The 18312-nt window shown below is 47.9% G+C and overlaps 2 protein-coding genes across 3 annotated transcripts; one reads left to right on the top strand and one right to left on the bottom strand.

Moving 5' to 3' along the window:
• Nucleotides 1–253: 253 nt before the first annotated feature.
• On the bottom strand, nucleotides 254–13414 carry ercc5 (excision repair cross-complementation group 5). 2 transcript variants are annotated; one of them, XM_035393605.1, is made up of 16 exons: nucleotides 13394–13414; nucleotides 12500–12605; nucleotides 11777–11952; nucleotides 11505–11620; nucleotides 10969–11061; nucleotides 10363–10423; nucleotides 9945–10088; nucleotides 9341–9548; nucleotides 8263–9222; nucleotides 7769–7998; nucleotides 7451–7570; nucleotides 4280–4493; nucleotides 3804–3948; nucleotides 3247–3447; nucleotides 2626–2710; nucleotides 254–1401 (listed from the first exon to the last, which is right to left on the bottom strand). In XM_035393605.1, exons 2-16 carry the CDS (start codon nucleotides 12585–12587, stop codon nucleotides 919–921), a joined length of 3324 nt encoding a protein of 1107 aa, XP_035249496.1. In that variant the 5' UTR covers nucleotides 12588–12605; nucleotides 13394–13414; the 3' UTR covers nucleotides 254–918. The 2 variants fall into 2 exon arrangements, with proteins under 2 accessions (XP_035249496.1, XP_035249495.1); XM_035393604.1 differs by lacking the exon at nucleotides 13394–13414 and adding an exon at nucleotides 12944–13249.
• Nucleotides 13358–17947, top strand: blzf1 (basic leucine zipper nuclear factor 1). The gene is made up of 7 exons (XM_035393606.1): nucleotides 13358–13491; nucleotides 14000–14105; nucleotides 14229–14659; nucleotides 15012–15211; nucleotides 15304–15432; nucleotides 15855–16077; nucleotides 16843–17947. Exons 2-7 carry the CDS (start codon nucleotides 14081–14083, stop codon nucleotides 17026–17028), a joined length of 1194 nt encoding a protein of 397 aa, XP_035249497.1. The 5' UTR covers nucleotides 13358–13491; nucleotides 14000–14080; the 3' UTR covers nucleotides 17029–17947.
• The last annotated feature ends 365 nt before the right edge of the window (nucleotides 17948–18312 follow it).

Below are 18312 nucleotides of genomic sequence, written 5' to 3'. Positions count from 1 at the left end.
TATATGCAGCTGTACCAGTATCATGCACAGAGTGCATATATGCAGCTGTACCAGTATCATGCACAGAGTGTGCATATATGCAGCTGTACCAGTATCATGCACAGAGTGCATATATGCAGCTGTACCCATATCATGCAGTGTGTGCATATATGCAGCTGTACCAGCATCATGCAGTGTGTGCAGCTGAGGAGCCACAATTGGAGCAATACATGCAGTGTGTGCATGTCTGCATTTATTCAGAGTGCCACAGCAGTCACGTTTCTCATCCGTTTTATTTTCACCATTTAAGATGCATATCTGACATTACATTTTCAGATAACAAAAGAGCAAACAAGGCCAGGCATGAGAAAAATTATGTTTCCACTGAGCTGGTTGTTGTAAAGAGATGCCTGGAATACTAATAATCAAAAGCCCTGATATACTCAGCATAGCACCAAGTCAGTATCGTTCACTGTAAGCCTATTGGTGCAACCCATCCATGACAGGAAAGACATAAGCATTCGTCTTCAAGCATAAGTTTTAATCTTACATATTCTTTTATTTATTCTTGTATCATTGGTAAACTTCCTGTTATATATTCACAAAGCATTATATACGTTGGCATTGACAGTGGCAAAAAAGTTTCTATGAGTGGAAACACTACATCATACAATTTCATTATTCCAGTACTCTTCAAAAAGTATAAAAATACACATCTCTGTGTCACAAAAGCACATCACACAGCATTCTCGCTGTTCTGACATGACACCTATAAGATTTACAATCTGCATAATTCTAGGTTGTAACAGCCATACTAGTAACACTACACTTCCTTTGTGCGGTCTGTGTCCGTTAGAACACACTGACTCCCCACCAGCATTTCATATGTTCTACATCTCACAGTTCACCGAGTCTCGTCAACCTGGGACGATGCCCAGCTCACTGCTTCCTCTTGTTCTTCCGCTGCCTTCCCCTCCCTTTGCTCTGGAACACAGGGCGCGCGGTAACCATGGTGACCCTGTCGTCAGGGTCACTGTCGTCCCCGGTGCTGCTGCTACTACTGTTGCTGTGTGCAGGCCTCGGAGGGCTGAGTTTGGGCGGCGCCCTGCAGGGGGCGCTCTTCTGCTCCGTGTCCTCATCGCTGCCCTCCTGCTCCTCCCTCGGAAAGAGGGCGGCGTCTCCTGAGCCCAGGAACCCCCCAGCCCACGCCGCCGGCCTCCCAGCATCAGCCGGCGCCTCCTCCTCTTTCTTCCCCCTCTTGGTCTTAGCTGGGGAGCAGCTCTCCTCCTGCTCCTCCTCCTCCTCCTCCTGCCCGTGCTCCTTCCTCTTCAGGCAGGTGACGGCTCTGCGCAGCCGCTGGCTCCGGATGGCCTGGCGGTCCTGCTGCTCCAGCCGGAAGAAGGAGTCGATCCTCAGCTGCGTCTGACGGGGGAAGAGGCGGGAAAACTGAGGACACAGCAGAGCTCAGCCTGAAAAAAGAGCCTCATGCTCCAGAACACACTGTGACATCATCACGTCACCTCATAGCGTATCCCATCACATCACACAGCCTTTTCAGTGTTGCCATCACCAAAGTCAACAGAATACCTCACTTAAATATCTCTGGGTTTCCCTTTATAATGTGGTAGAAGACCAACATACTTCACAACGGAGCTGATGCATTTTTTTTGGCAACCAAATCAACCGCCTTGTCTCTTTACTCCGGTCTAATCCATTAGCCAGCAGGATCCGTTAGCAGTAAGACGTATTAATAGAAATTTTTTATTTGACAACAACGCTTGCGCAATGTAATTCAGCGTTGTGTTTGTGAACAGTGGCAGTGCTTAACGATGAGATTCTGAGTAAAGGAACACTTATTAATACATGCGTTCTAAAAATGGTGCACTGACAGTTTGGACATCATTAAATACCACCTTTATTATTTTTATATACCACAATATCCTGTATTGCCAGATATCAGCCTGACCCAGGATTCCTATAAAATGTAGTGTTAGACCAATCTTTTTCCACTGAAAACATCTTTTCCCAGAATTCAAGCTGCTGCGAGGGTTACCCGTATTCCTGATCCACTTCTGTGGGATCTATTATTGGCCCTGAAATTCTATATCTGTAAGGCTACAGTTGTGTTAATATCTGGCTGCCAGTCTGTCAGTGAGTCTCTGCTTATATTATTTATTTGCAGCTTGGCAGTTGCCCCTAGGTTGCGTAACTAAACTCAACACCATGCACGGTGATTCAAATGAAGTACTATAAAACTACACGTACAGCAGAACCCCATCTGGGGATGAACTCGGAAACCTTTCAGTCATAAGCCCAGTTCCTTAACCTTTTAAGGTTAATAACATTCTAATCACATGTTTGTGATCTTACACCTTAACCCTCTAATCACATATTGTGTGAGATCACAAATATGTGATTAGAATGTTATTAACCTTAAAAGGTTAAGAGCATTCTAATGGTGATGTAACAATCACTACTGATAACTGAAAGCAATGGAGTTCTAGAACACTGACATAAAACTTTGAAAAAACATTCCAAAAAAACCCCAACTCTTCAAAGGGTTAACTAGCCGGATCACCCTGCTGGTTCAGTGAGAATGGCATTCTGTCCGTCTGTCTGTCCATCCTCGGCTGAAGCCGGACTGACCTGCTGGGCGTTGAGCTGCTTCAGGACGGGCTGAAGGACCTCCTCCGTCTTCCTGCTGCTCCAGCCGAAGCGGCTCTGGCAGAACGTGCAGCCGGTTAAGGAGGGAAGGTGCTGACACTTTCACTGAAGCTCTTAGCCTGTGTGACTTATTATCAGTGCACAAAGAAATGGCCTAGATTCTTAAATCACCAACATCCCAAGCAGCGATTACTGAGAGCGCAGTGGTTGGGTCACAACACCCTTGTCACTACCGTTAGGGAAGGTCGAGTGGGTTTTTTTGATATGAGAAAATGTGGATGAGGGGAATGGGAATGAGTGTGAAAAAAGGGATGGGGAAGCACATGCTGGGTAGACCCTTGTGGGTTGCGGGGTGGGTTATTATGTGTACTGGATCACATCTGGTCAAACAGGTGGCCGTTAGTTGTTCCTTAGTGTACTGTAGCTGTGTGTCACTATGGCACACAGACACACACACAGGCAAATGTGCACTTTCAAGAACATCTCCAACAATTTCACACTCCTCATGCAGATATTGCTCAAATTTTTTCCTGTAGCACATGCTCACATACATAAGCAAATGCACGCATACGCAACACATGTGCGTGTACACGCAGAGGATATTCCTTGATGTCCTCCAGGTGGGGCTGTCCCCAGGTGAAGGCGGCGCCTGATTGGTCCACGGCGGGCTGCAGGTATGCCTGGGCGACCACAGGATTGGGGAAGCCGGGGTGAAGCTGGAGATTCCTCAGCTTCTTCTTCACTTTGGTGTCCCGGGGATTTGCAGACAGCTTCTTGTTCTCCTGGGCTTCTTTCCACCAATCACTGCGCCAGAAACGCAACACGTGACCCACTTCAGAGACACATTCACCCACTAGTGTCAGGTGCACAGTACGACTACATTAATATACTATACAACAGCATGCTGTTAGCCTGAGGCTAATGCAGAGGTGTTAAGACCAGGGGTCAGAAAGTAAAAGTTATTCCATGTTTTTTTCACCCATGAACTCAGCCAGCTGATTTCACTAATTAGTTCTACCTCCCGGCTGAAGAACCGTGCTAATTAGCAAATCCAGGTGATTGGAACAAAATACTGGAAGGACTGTAACTTTCTGAACCAGGATTTTCTACCTCTGGGCTAACACCTTGTAGTGAATAAAAGGGAAGATGTCGGGGCTCACTATAAGCTGATCAGAGGCTCGAGGCCTGGTCCTGGAAACTCATTCAGGATCTCCATGCCCGTTACGTAGCCCACACCCGCGAGGCCCTCTGCGTAGTCACTGCCCAGCAGGTACGCCAGGTTAATGAGCTTAGTGCGGTCCAGCCCTGAAAGTCAGCGTAGGGTAGACAGACAGACGTGTGATTAGTTCTTAACTGAATGTTCCTAACTGAACATTAACGCAGACGCTGATGCCACGATCAACTACTGGCAATTGAAACAATAGAATTCTAGAACACTCATTTAGAATTATGAGAAAAAAGAAAAAAAACATTCAGAAAAACCTACTCTTCAAAGGGTTAACTCTTCAGCATGCGGCCAGATGTGCTCGCGTCACATAAAAGACACAACGTTCAATATACGGTACAGGAGCCCACACACGGTCCAACACACGGCATTATCTTGGCGTTCCAAGGCCTCTTCCCGGGCTAGTGTTACCTAGTTGGGTCTGAAGGTCCGAGAACTCGTAGCGCTCCACGTATTTGCTGTGGCTGAAGAAGTTTTTGTAGACGTGCCGGCCGCCGAACAGCCAGATGTCGCTGTCGTCGGTGATGGTGCCGTGGGTGTGGTCTGTCAGGTCCAGCTCGGCGCACTGCGCCTCCGCCTCCATCGGAGCCACGAGGAAGGGCACCCCAAAGAGCTTCAGCAGCTCCTGCAGGCAGCCAGCACAGTGTAAGGGCCACAGGCCCAGCACCAGCACACAGTGTGGCTGTTAACCTAGAATAATCCAGAACCAGCCGGACCGAGCTTGGACAACTGAGCGAATGTCGTGCCCAAAATGCAGTCTCACTTCCAAGTCTCACCCATAGCCCTTCACAACTGTGGGTTTGCAGATTAAACTTGGATTAAAGAAATGCACAATATGGATGGCTAATATAAGCTCAGCTACCTGCAAGGTTTGAGAGTGCATGTTTCACCGCTGATCTTTAAGAGGAAGATGGCTTGAGTATATGTTTAAACAGACATGGAGCTTGTGTTCTAAATCCTTTTTATTCATTTTACATTAATTTTTCTCCACATCTCCTCAACCAATTACCACACCAGACTGTTGTGCTAATATGCTATATGAGAAATTATTCCTTTAGAAAAACATTCGATTTTATAATTAAATTATTCGCTAAAAACTTTAATCTGCCGGGTCCTAGTTGTTGAAAGTGGGGCCACGTGGTCACTGGAACTAAACTGCTTGTGGAAAAAAGTACGAAAAACACAAGGCCTCAGGAGAGTGTGTGATTAGCCCTGGTTGAGCCCAAACATCTCCATGTGAGATGTGTGTCTAATCTGTCATTAAAGAGGGAGATTATGCCCGTGTGTTTGTTTATAGACGTACATAAATCACGCTTCTCGAGCAGAATTAATCAGCGGGTAAAAATGGAAAGGCCATTCCTTGCCAGGAGATATTTTGTTTTATGGGTCAGTGTGTGTGTGTGTCTTTCTGGACTGAAGATTGTTAAAATTCCCAAACCCTGATGGGACAGGGTGAGTATATCACCAGCATATACAGGGGAGGGGGGTGCTAAGCTTCTTAAATACTGCTGGGAGTTTCTGCCTGGCACAGAGGCCTAATACCAAGGCTCTGAATCTCATACTGACAGCTCAGAGGATAAATACCTGGCACTACTCTAGATATTTCCACAAGGTCCCCAGGCCGTCTTTCCTCACTCACTCGCTCACTCATTCACTCACTCACTCACACACACACACACAGACTCACATAGACACACAGCCAGACACTCACTCACTCATACTCACACACACACACACACACACACACACACAACTAAGCTAGGCTGCAGCCTTCCTTTGGTCTTTTATGGTCCAGTTTGGAGTTGCCATTTTGCGTCGTCGTTCGCCATTCTGCTCTCGCCGGCAGGCCGGGGGCCCGCGGCTTTCCGCCGTCGAGGCCGAGCTCAGCGGCGCGCCGCCGTGGTGGAGTCCCGGCCGCGGTCAGCTTAAGACGAGCTTACGGCTCGTCCGCTGACCGCAGGGCCCGGTCCCGGGGTCTTAGCGTCCGAGCCAAATGGGAGCCCAGTGCTTAGCCTTTTAAAGCCACGGCATAACAGCCCCACAGCCCCGCAGCCCCTGATGTGCCAGGACAAGTGATGCTGGATGCTCATCATCTTTCTCTACTGCGCAAACAGCACGAGCGCACACAGGAGCGGCCTGTCCTTTCCTGAACCCGCTACGAGCCCTTACGGGAAAAACAAGCCACCAGTGGTGCTTCATCCCCAACATTCATAACCCAGGGTAAAAAAAAAACAACCCACAATTTACATTGTAAAACTTCATCCACGCACAGTAAAATGTTCAGTGTTAAATTAACTCTTACAGAGTACATCTGATCCCAGCTGGGTACTCTGTTAAGAGTTGAATTAACGCTGGGCATTGTACTGTGTACCTCACTTCCTACAAACAACAAATGGAATGAATGTTGATTGCTGATGGCATGGAAGGTAAATGGGTGTTACGGGCATCTCTGAATTTAGCTTTCCGCCATGTGATTTGAAGTAAAGCACAGGACACTCCTGCGCGTATTTCAGAAGCCGGGGCCCTCGGCGCTGTGTTTGCTTTGACTGACATTTAGAACGGTTCACGGCTGGGAATCCCGGGCTCGGATATGGGTAAGAAATGGAAAGGATCTTAAATTAGACGGCCGGCTCATACAGAAAAACAGCTCGCTGCCGCCGGTAACACCATCTGTTCCGAGAACAACCCGCGGAGCCAGAACCCGACGGCCTGGAAACAGAAGCGCCGCGAGACGCCGGCCTTCTCCGCTCATCCCGGCGGATGAGAAGGCCACGCCGGGAATGCTGGGAATCTGCAGCGGGACGCTCTGACATCACGTCTCCGCCGCTGTATGCGTTTGAGTCAACAGCGCTGCTGTTCGGGGATAAACAGCCCTGGCTCAAGCTGCCCGCGGACTGAACAGCAGGCTTCCAGGGTACTGGCAGGGCCACATGTGCAGGTTTCTGAGGCTTATTGATTCACAATGTGCATAGGAGTGTGTAGCTTAGGGATGTTAAAAATAATAACCAAAGGATGTGGTGGACAATGTTCTTTGATGACGATACAAAACTGAATTTCAAATTAAAGTTTGTAAAATAAGGATTCACTAAAATAAAACAACAATGAAAACTTCTGTTGGAGAATTCCTAAGTGCTGTGATATAAAATGATTATGTATGCTGCAATCACTAAACTATACAAGAACCCAGCTGAATCTTAATGGTACGCAAGCCATATCAATTCCAGCAGGCAAACTGCGTTCCGTTGGATACTCTGTGAAACCCTTTGTGTAAACAGCTCATTAAAAATGTAATATAACAATTATACGTCCATTTTAAGATGTGTCTCTTCACTACAAAAGTGTTTGCAGGTATATGCAGATATACACAGGCATACGCAGGTATACGCAGGTATATGCAGATATACGCAGGTATATCCAGGTATATGCAGGTATACACAGGTACAGTTTATGCAGGTGTATGCAGGTATATGCAGATATATGCAGGTATACGCAGGTGTACACAGATATATGCAGGCATACGCAGGCATATGCAGGTATACGCAGGTGTGCGCAGGTGTGCAGTGCAGAGCGGGGGCAGCTGACCTGGCTCTCCGCACACATCTGTCCCGTGACGGTGGCAGCGACGCGCTCCTGCTGCTGCTTCTGCGCCCGCAGGCTGCTCTGCTGCGACTGCAGGGAGCTCTCCAGCTGCGCCAGCTCCCCCTACAGGACAACACGGGTACTGTCAGTCTCAGAGACTGCACCAGGATGGGAGTTTAACCAACTGACACTGGCCCTCCAGGACTGAAGTTTGACACCCCTGTTCTGCAGGCACTGTGTAAACCGATCTGTAGTCCGCAGCGATATGCCGCTTTGCTGGGATGTAACAGATCATCACACAGGAAGCAGCAGTTGATTTACCGGATCTATGTGGGCCCACTCGTTGGATGCAGGAGTAGCAGGAGCATCCTGCAGCTGCTGGACTTCCTGCTCTGTCTCGGGTCTAGAACTCGGGGACTCCTTCAGGGATTCCGTCTCCTCTGCCTCCTCCCGCCCAGCAGACCTGACGTCGTGTTCCTCCATCTTTAGCGGCTCATCATCTGGCCCCACCTCCTCTTCACCCTCCCCCTGGGGCACCTCGATGAAACTCTCTGGTCATGTGATCACCATACAGTTAGAGCACAGAGCAGCGCTAAGCACTTCAGCACACAGGGCAGTACTCATCATGGCAGGATACAGGCTACTGCACACAGAACACACAGAGCAGGCAAGACAGAGGGCAGCACTGATCACTATAGCACACGGGACAGCATTGATCACTATAGCACATGGGACAGCACTGATCACTATAGCACACAGAACAGTACTAACTAGAGCAGTGCAGTACAAGGGAAGTCCAGAACTGGGGGTCGTACCTTCTGAGTCACTCTCCTCACTCTCCACCTTCTCCATGCTCTGCCCCGCCCTCTCCTCTTTGTCCCTCTTCTCCTCCCCCTCTTCCAGAGAGCTCTCCTCAGGTATCTGTGCCAGGAAGGGAGTGACAGCCTTCAGCCGTCGTTGCACCTGTGTACTTCCTGTCACGGTGGCCACTTCCAGGTCATGGGGTGGGCAGAGGATGTTGGCTGAAGGGTGTGGTTTCTCCCAGCTGCGGCTTCCATTCAGTGGCTGTGCATGTGTGGATGACACTGACGCCTGTTCTTCTTGGGAGGTGTCTGGATGGCTGGAATCAGAGGACTCCGAATCGTGGATATCCTGGGGGGCAAGATGCAAATGCCGCTCGTTGTTCAACCTGCTGTCCAGTACTCCCCCCTTCCCGTATCCTGCCCTCTCCTCCAATCCTGCCCCCTCACTCAGCCCCGCCCTCTCCCCGGGTCTTGGCCCCTCCCCCAGTCCTGTCTTCTGAGACAGCATGTTTGTGCTGAAGGCCTCCTTCCTCTCTTCGCTGGGCTCTCCCTCCTCGTCCTCAGAGCTGCTGATAGTAACACACTCTCTGAGCAGAGGGGCGTGTTGGTGGGGCTCGGCAGACTGCTGGTCTGGCAGGGTCCCGGGGGCAGGCTGGTCCTCAGTCAGGGCTCGCTGTATGGCGAGCAGGGTTCGAGGCGAGAGCTCTCCCGCCCCCCGCCGGCTGTCCGCCCCCTGGCCCCCAGCCCCGCCCTCTTCATCCGAGCCGCTGCTCATCATGGCCGCCTGGATGGCCTGCAGGGTCCGGGGGGAAGGGGGTCCCGCAGCAGGGGGCGAGGGAGGCTCCTCCTCAGGGCTGTCCTCAGATATGGGGCGCCAGAGAGGCTCCGGTCTGCCCCGCGCCCCCCTGGAGCTGCTGGGCCAGGCTGGCACAGCCGGCCGCGTCTCTACTGGCTTCTCACTCTTCTTAGACCCTGAGGAGACCAGACAAATCACATGACCCAACAGCCCCAGAGCATCGAGCCCTATGTCCTGTGTTTGATGAGATGTAGTGTGTATGCATGTGTGTATGGGCCTTTCGGGCAGACCCACCTTTGATGAGGATGTAGTGGGAGGAGTCCTCAGACACGAGGCGGCGGGCCTCCACGCTACGCTCCTGCCCCTCCTCCTCCCTGTACTCCTCCATCACTCCAGCAGAGCTCTTCTGGTTCATCTCCTTCTCCACGGTCTCAATGCGGTTGTTCAGCTGGTTCCGACGGAGGAGACCTGCCAGCTGGTACTGGGAGAATTCCTTGGACATCTGGGAGGAGAATGTCGCACACACTCAGTACTTGTGTTATTATCTCCATGAATAGGAAACAAAGAACTCTGAAACCTTTCCGGTGTACATGGGAAATTTGTCAAGGGTCTAGAGAGACTTCTTCTGTGTGTGTGTGTGTGTGTGTGTGTGTGTGTGTGGATGCGTGTGATGTGTGTGTGTGTGTATGTGTGGATGCGTGTGATGTGTGTGTGTGCGTGTGTGGATGCGTGTGTGTGGATGTGTGTGATGTGTATGTGTGATGTGTGTGTGTGTGTGTGGATGCGTGTGATGTGTATGTGTGTGTGTGTGTGTGGATGTGTGTGGTGTGTGTGTGTGTGGATGCGTGTGATGTGTGTGTGTGTGTGTGTGTGGCTGTGTGTGATGTGTGTGTGCTACCTCTGGGGGTTTCTCAATCATGGTACGGCGTCTCTTGCTGAACTCCTTCATGTCCTTCAGGATCTCATGTTTTATCTCTGCAGGTAAGACGGCGAATTCCTCCGAGTCGATGTCCATGGAGTTTGGATTCTCCAACATGTGGTCCTGGTGGACACCACATTACTTACATATACCAACACATTAGGCATTCAGCATAAGCTCTTAGCCAAAGTTACACAGCTTGCATTACTTATCCATTCATACAGCTGGATATTTCTCGAAGTAATTCAGGTTAGGTACCCTGACAAGCGTACAATGGCAGTCATTATGATATTTATTATAATACATCATCACAGAGATAAAATCATGTGAGCACTCACTCGTGGCACCGGCTTCACACACACTGTACCCACCAACTGCACAACACACACACCCTCACCTGCCACATTATTTGGTTCTGCGTGGACTGCTCCCATTCTTTCTCCATCTCCTCATCAGAGCTGGGGGAAGACACAGGGACACAGCTGTATCAGGATAAACAGCCAGGAGCCAAAATGGCACAATTCCAGAGCAGGGATGGAATCAGAAATTTACCAGCTGCAGTATGACAGACACAGGAAAAGCTTCCATAGTAAAAAATGATTTGTTCTACAGCTCGTACAGTTCACGCAGCAAAAGGCCAAAGAACAGTGTTACATTCTTACACAGATTTGCTCTTGTTGTTTTTTAACTTGTTTTTGGAGATAACTTGAAAATCTATTACAAAATGCATATCCCAATCTACACTAGGTTTTTCTCCAAATGTACTTGAAAAACTAAGAGTGCTACTCTGACAAATACAAAAACTGAGTCATGCGCACACTGATTCACAGCATACAGCGTTGCCATAGAAATATGATTCACGGTACACAGCAATGCAGTAAAACTGTGCCTGGCAACGTGCAGTACTGTAGTAAGTACTACTGTACCACGAAGCTAAAAGCGCAGGCTCTAGTGAGAACTTCACCATATTCGATCCCCAGGGAGCATAAGCCAGTAGCCTCACCTGTTCCTCTCCCTCTCTTCCAGAGCAGGCAACACATACATATCGTCAACTTCCTCTCTTCTCACACTGGAAATGCTCGGGAACTTCTCTTGACTGGGGCATAACGAAAAAAAAAAAGTTAGATTTATTACACAGTGTGAATGATGTAACAGCCTCATGTTTCCAGTCCTGTTCCCTTTTGCTCCTATTCAGATGCTGAATGCATGGAACACCTTGTCAGGCCATGTAGCCGAGGCAGTGTCACTTGTGGTGTCCAAGTCCAGGCTTGAGCAGAGCTGGATACTCGCTACATTGTAAGTAAATGGTAAGCCTAGCTAGGCTGAATGGCCAGATGACGCTGGCCACCGGAACGCAACTGAACTCTTATTTATGAAACTGTGGTGTTTGTGTTTCAGTGGCTATTGTGCTCTTTTCCTTTTTGTATTCAGAGCTACCATGCTGTCCTGAAAACAAATACCACCATCCTAGTTATGTGGCAATAAAGTTTCTTGAATCTTGAATCCTATCATTATGCACTCTTTCGTTTCCTTCCTCACCTCTTCTCCCCCAGTGCAGCTTTAATCGCTTGTCTTTTCAGGAAGGTCTTGAGGTATTTCTCAGTGGTCTCCTTGGACTCCCTGTTCACCTCCTCTTTCCTCTGTCTCCGTTTGGCCTGAGAACGACGAGGGTGAGATTAACACTCTTCTCCCTCCGTGTAAACCGGCTGTCCCTGCTACCTGTGGTCACCAGTCTTTCTGTACCAGTCCGTTTCTCCGTGAACACACTCGCCACAGTCATTCTCTGTCAGTCTCTCTCCCTGAACACTCACCACAGTCTCCCTCTTGAGGAATGGCGTGTCGCCATCGAAGACGAATACGGGTTTGATGCGGAAGAAGAGCAGCTTGCAGAGGCGGTGAAAGAGTGTGAGGAGGTGAGCATTCTGGACACTGTTGCCATCACGATCCCTTACTCCCTTCACGGCCTGATTCAGCCATATACTGATGTCTGTACGGCCGGGCTGAGGACTATACACACACTCACGCAGTGCACAATAAATCTGGGATTTTGACTGGTCTTACTGTCACAGCAACTGTCCAAATAAAAACAAACAATGCTTTTTATGAAATTTAACAAGGGTGGGAATAAGTATTGAGTATATAATGTTACTTTGTTGGTGAACTTCTGGAAGTACATTTAGTTTAATGAATGTCACTATTTAAATGTCACCAATGAATAGTGAAGTGTGAGAAATTTTATTGTTGATCTAGTTGAGTCTTAGTTGAGGGTCGGGACAGAGCGACTGAAACCAATTAGTAACACCGACATTTGACCAACAATTTATACTGGTGTGGGGGAGGAGCAGAAACCTCCGGACTAGCTTCGGATTGGACATTGTGGGATCTTGCATCAGAGCTCCAGAGAACCTGTTCAGTGGCAGCCCAAGGAAATGACCCCACAATGGAAATTAACACTAGAAAGCACGTTTCGCGAGCAGTTATGAATGATCAATCCTTGTTGATTTGACAAGCTGTAATATTTCAGGCAAGGATACCGACAGCGAGAACCTTTCCCTCCAGCGTCTCTGGATTGATCGGCTTCCCCGTGCTTTCCAGCAACTTCCACAGTCCGTGCACTCCCATGACGCTCCGGAAAGACACCTGCAATTACACAATATACAGTGGTTTAACCATCCGCTGTGTTGTCTTTATTTTATCTCTTTATACTAATAGCAGCAAACTAGCTGGTCGCTAGCTCCTTACTATAGTGGTCCCGGGACTCTTAGAAGTGAACCTTATAGCTAGCCAAGTAACTACACGTGATCTGAACTTGTTGAACTTACGCTGTACGTAAGTACAGTAAGTACGCTGTATCTATAAGTATATATTAAGTTATATGCATTTTTATACATAAAGAGGGTAACTATAGCTTATGTGGTATATATCTATAGGTGTTTAATAACATTGCAGTGCAATTTTTCTTTGAATATGCTGCTCACCTCACTGAAGCTAACAAGACTGAGCCCGTTCTCTCTGTTTTTCAAAATTCAAGGTCTTACTACTCACTACTCTCGCTAATAAAATTCCCCCTCATGCTGCATTGCGCGTCATTTTAAAATATTTTAAATATATCTTTTTTAGCGATATAAAAATACTTTAATAACATTTCAAAATAAAAGTTCTTCACACTCATTATTAAGCATTTCACCCGATTTCACCGTGCTAAACTGTCCCTCAATATTTACGTTCCTTCTGGTTACTAGGTACCGGTGTTCTAATAGTTCCGCTATTATTATTGTCTCATGGGGCGTCATCTGCCACGTTGAATCCCTGAACACAAATCCTAAATAAGTGTAATTATTAAACATATTTCACGTAAAGTTTAGGAAATACATTTTGTTTTGATAAAATAAGCATTGTTTAGCGAACTAAGGGCAAGAGCTACCCACCCACAACTTCCTGTTTTCCTTTCTTCGTGACAACGGCCAACAACTTCCGCTAACTCGGAGAAGATGGCGGCTGTGGTGTGACCGTTTGTTTGAGACAGGTGAGCTGTACACTTGTAAATATTTTATAAAGGACGGAGAATTTAACATTATCATAGATATTTTGTTGGTCATATAGGTTTTATGTGACAAAGCTTATATGGAAAAGCTAACCTCTACCGTTGTACTGTTAATTTAGCTCTATTCAGATCGGCGTCTCAACAAGGTTCGCGTCAGTTTGCACAGTTTCGATTTTAAAATAGCTAACTAGACTTAACGACGAGCCAAGCGAACGTCTAAGTGTCTAGTTGGTTGTTCAGGTGGTATTGATTTTAAATCATTGGATTCCCTGAAACTTGGTAAGAGGTGCTTTGTCGCCAACTTCAGTGATGTTTTCCTCTTTGTTTACGTATTCATCCCGATAAAGCTATCGATAAGAAGAGGGCAGTCTGAAGTGCATACAACAATAACTGCTGTACTCCGCTGTTCATAGATAAGATTAGACCTACTCAATTAGACTTCCACTCTATCTATATTCTTGGTGACAAAATGCGTTTGTGTCAATTACAGGAGTGGAACTGTCATCCTACCCAGCCACTCAAACATTATATCTACCTGGGTTCTCCTGTCCTGCTTAGGAGCCTCTCCACCATGTCTACTTTTGTAGCATTAAAAGGTATGTAGCTCTGTCTGTCGTATTTCTGAAATACTTACATGGTAGTACCCGGGTGTCACCCCGTAGTCGCCTGCTAGTGCCTGCTCTGTAATGCTGCATTCCAATGAAGCGATTGCATTTCAGATGCCTTGGCGCCGGCTGCAGTGCCCGTTCGCGGCCTCGGCGATGGCATGGAGATGGATGGGCCGCCGGCCGCCGTCGAGAGCGTTGCAGAGACTCTGCTGAAAGCCCCCACGCCCCGGCACAGCCCCAGGGCCCCACCCCCCGGGGTGCTTCACCTGGGCAAGGTGGCCAGGGAGGCGTGCACGGAGCTGGAGGCGGTGCGTATCGTGGTCCCCCGGTCCGCCATCTTTCACCACGTGCCCAGCAAGGGCAACCGCCTGGCCGGAGGGGAGGTGAAGGGCGAGGCACCAGCACAGGCGGAGGAGCCCCCCGCGGACCCCCGAAAGGAGGCCCAGGACTTGCAGAGCGCCCTGGACAAGCTGCAGAACTCTGAGCGCAGGCTGCTACAGGACAAGGAAGGACTGTCCAACCAGCTACGAGTCCAGACTGAGGTGGCTGTTCTGCTTATTTGCATTATTCATTGTCTTTACACGCAGTCTTTAATTGCACAAATTGCCTCTAGAGAAGCAGCCCAGCCTTAACATCGTAAGCTTAGCATTGCCAGTGTGACAATAGCAGAAGACCTCAGCATTGTGTGTCTGGGTTGTTAATGGACGAAGGCGTATGTATATGACTAAGTTGTTGTAACAGTGCAGTGGAGATGTATGAACAGTCTGCAATATCAGAATAAGCATGGACAGTGTAACAGTGTGCTTCTATACAGATATGACATAGTGACATTGTGTGTGGAGGTGATGCAGACAGTACCTGTGTACGTCTGTGATAATTACCTGTTCTGTGCAGGTGAACCGGGAGCTGAAAAAGTTGCTGGTGGCGTCAGTGGGGGATGACTTGCAGTACCATTTTGAGCGTCTGGCTCGGGAGAAGAATCAGCTGATACTGGAGAACGAGACACTGGGTCTCAACCTGGCCCACACCACAGAACAGCTGGAGCGCATGAGTATTCAGTGCGATGTCTGGAGAAGCAAGTTCCTCGCCAGCAGGTACTGTTTAGTGTGTGTGTGTGAGAGAGATTGTGTGTGGCCATGTCTGAGAGAGAGAATGAAAACCGACTGATGTCCTGTCCCTTGTCTAGAGTGATGGCGGAAGAGCTGACCAACGCAAGGGTAGCTCTGCAGCGACAGACCCGAGAGGCCCAGAGTGCCATCCAGGACCTTCTGAGGGAGAGGGAGGAGTTCTCCAGGGAGATGCTGCACACACACAGGTACCAAACTCACAGAAACGTGCATAACATAGTCCTGATTCATAAGAGGAACTTGGAGTCTCCTTGGACTTCCTCTCTCTACTAAGACTACAACTAGAAAGAATACACTCAGTAGAGTACAGCCAAGGCACAACAATCTCCCCTCGCGTGAATGTGCACAGCAAACGTCTTGGCAATCCAGTCATTACTCTTTGTGATACGTTTGTCCTGGTGATGGTGCTAGAGGAAAGGTCACCAATATCAAAAGATTTCTTCCTTTTGAGAACATAAATGTGCACAGAACATTTCATGGAAGTCTGCCCATTACTTTTCCAGATATGTCTGTCACAGACGGACAGACAAACAGTCAGACGGACACAATTATGTAACCTTCTTGGTGGAGTTAATAACGATGGTAACAAAGATGTTTTGTGTTCCTGCAGGTCTCTGGAACAGCTGCTGGTTTCACTGCAGTGGGGCAGACAGCAGAGCTATTATCCCAGTGCCCAGCCGCTCAGTACAGGTGAGCTGGCTGCAGCCAATCACAAGCTTGCAGATGCAGTGAACTCGCATCTGCTGGGAAACGTAGGCAGCAGCAGCAGCAGCCTGAAGAGTGACCAGACCTCTGAGCTTTGCAACACTCCAGCGGAGAAAATGGCAGAGAAGGTAAATTAGTTTAACTCTCAACAAAAAAAATGTGCTCTTCAGCTCCAGCATTAATAATAATAATCATAATAATCATAATAATAATATCAGATTGATTTAGTACATTTCCCTACCTGACAACCATATGGGAGGCTCATTGTCAAAACAAAATTAGCTACAAGACAGAAATTCAAGAGTAAATGTAGGAGGGATCATATCTGAGCAAGGTGCAGAGGGAAGTGAACGATCAATGTTGGTGCACCCTCTGTTTTTCCTTAGTTACATAAATGTAAATAAAGATGCTGTTGGCAAAATAGTGAAATTCGCAGGAGGCACCAAACATAAGAGCTTAGCTAACCCCTAGTAGTGGGAATCTGTAAAGTTAATCTGATAAGATTTAAACAGAAGCCCAAAGTGGTTGGAAGCCCATTTAATTAATGATATTAAATATAGCTGAATTTGAAATATAGCTGGTCCAAAATTGCAATTGCTCAGTTTGAAAGACGTGAGGACTAGTAGATGAGTGAAGTCTGTCAGGATCCTTGGCGTTGTGTTATAGCAAAAAATGTCACAGGGTTCTGGAATATCTTACAAACAGTGGCCATTACAAACCAAAGGAGGTTATAGTGATGTAAAAATGCAACACCACATTTATGGTGCTGCATGCACTTCTTAGCACTACATTACAAAACCACTACAGAAGCTCAAAGCAGAGAGAAAACCAGGGGGACCCCGTCTTAGCGTTAAGTGCCATGGGACTTCATAACGCTGGTTGCTTCCTGTCAGGTGCTGAGGATTCTGGATCCTATATCTTGCTCGGATAACAAGTTCGCGAGCCCCCTTCCCGAGTCCCCTCCCTCCGCCTTCCTGCCCAGCAAGAAGAGCATTGGGCGCTTCCACCCCTACACCCGCTACGAGAACATCACCTTCAACTGCTGCGAGCGCTGCAGCGGCGAGCTCATCGTGCTGTAGGCCTGGGGTCTGGGCCAGCGCTGTGCTTCCGGAAAACTCCGAAACTCCGCCGAGCGCCCGGCTTAGGCCACCGGCGTTCTTTCTCCGGCAACCCCCCAGGCCACTGCCGATTGGGGGGGAAGCACAGCGTGGCTTCAGATTCCAGCGCTTTTGTGTAAGGGTACTCTGGAGAAGAGTGGTATTGCACTGTGAGTGCGTGAGAATTTAATCATTTAATTGACTTTAAATACAGAGGAGAGGCAGCAGGCTTGCACCTCCCTCTGATCTGAGCGATTATTCACTGTGGATCAGTGAGGTCCATCTTTGTCTTTTACTTGACTAATTGAGACACCACCAGCTGTAGTCAGAGGTGCAACCATGCCTTTCGGTCACTGTTGAGTGGGGAGCTGCCCCTGCCCAGTCAAAAAGGTGCAGTTGTTTGACCCAGCAATATACTGTCTGTAAGACAGTGATTTTCAAGAGGGTGGATATATCAGTTGCTGTAATTGTGTATTTCAGTGTTAAAATGACTATTTATTGATCAACATGACCTTAAATTACTGTAGTGTTATTGACATGGGACTACATTTCATGAGTTTAGGTGAACTCTGATCTGTAGGGAAAACCCTGTTTGTACCAAATGCACTGTTTGAAACATGTCGTGCAAGTAAGTTTTTTAAAGGGGACTTGCGTTCCCAGTTTGTATAAAAGGTACTGTCTTCTACCACTAAGGGTTCTTGATTTATTTAGGCTGCTGATGTGGGCTGTCCAGGTGAGAGCCCTTACTTGGGCTGGGTCACATGTGGCTTTGAGGTCAAGTTTTTCCCCCCTTTGTGTTAAAATGTGATGCTGCAGTGGAATTCTGTATTAAAAACTGGGTTTTTTGTTGCAAGTGTACAGGCCTTCTGGCTCTTTGATAATAAAACCGAATGGCATTTCAGTCGCACAACAAAATTACATTGCCGCGCTGATGTAAGAACACACCAATACCCTTTCCTCTCCTACATCACACTGTTCACGTTATTACTGCCTGCATCGCAAGATCAAGCCTGCTGTGCAGCTGAATTAACTTAAGGACCCAATTATGGGTTGTGGATAGCTGTAACAGCCAGCATTGAGTAAATTCAGCCCATTAAATAATCCAGTGTTACGCATAAAACTGACAGATATGGCTGAAGTGTGGGCAAAACAAGTACCCAAATTTCTCTATGGAAAAACTGAATGTTCTACAGTTGCTAAGTGTTCCTAGTTATTCCACAGCTGGAAACCAAAACCTCAGATATAATCATGCTTTTATCCCACACA

Source organism: Anguilla anguilla, chromosome 15 (genome assembly GCF_013347855.1).
Source record: "Anguilla anguilla isolate fAngAng1 chromosome 15, fAngAng1.pri, whole genome shotgun sequence".
NCBI classification, from domain to species: Eukaryota; Metazoa; Chordata; class Actinopteri; order Anguilliformes; family Anguillidae; genus Anguilla; species Anguilla anguilla.
Note: the sequence above shows the minus strand (reverse complement) of the source record. Positions and strands in the feature narration are given on the sequence as shown.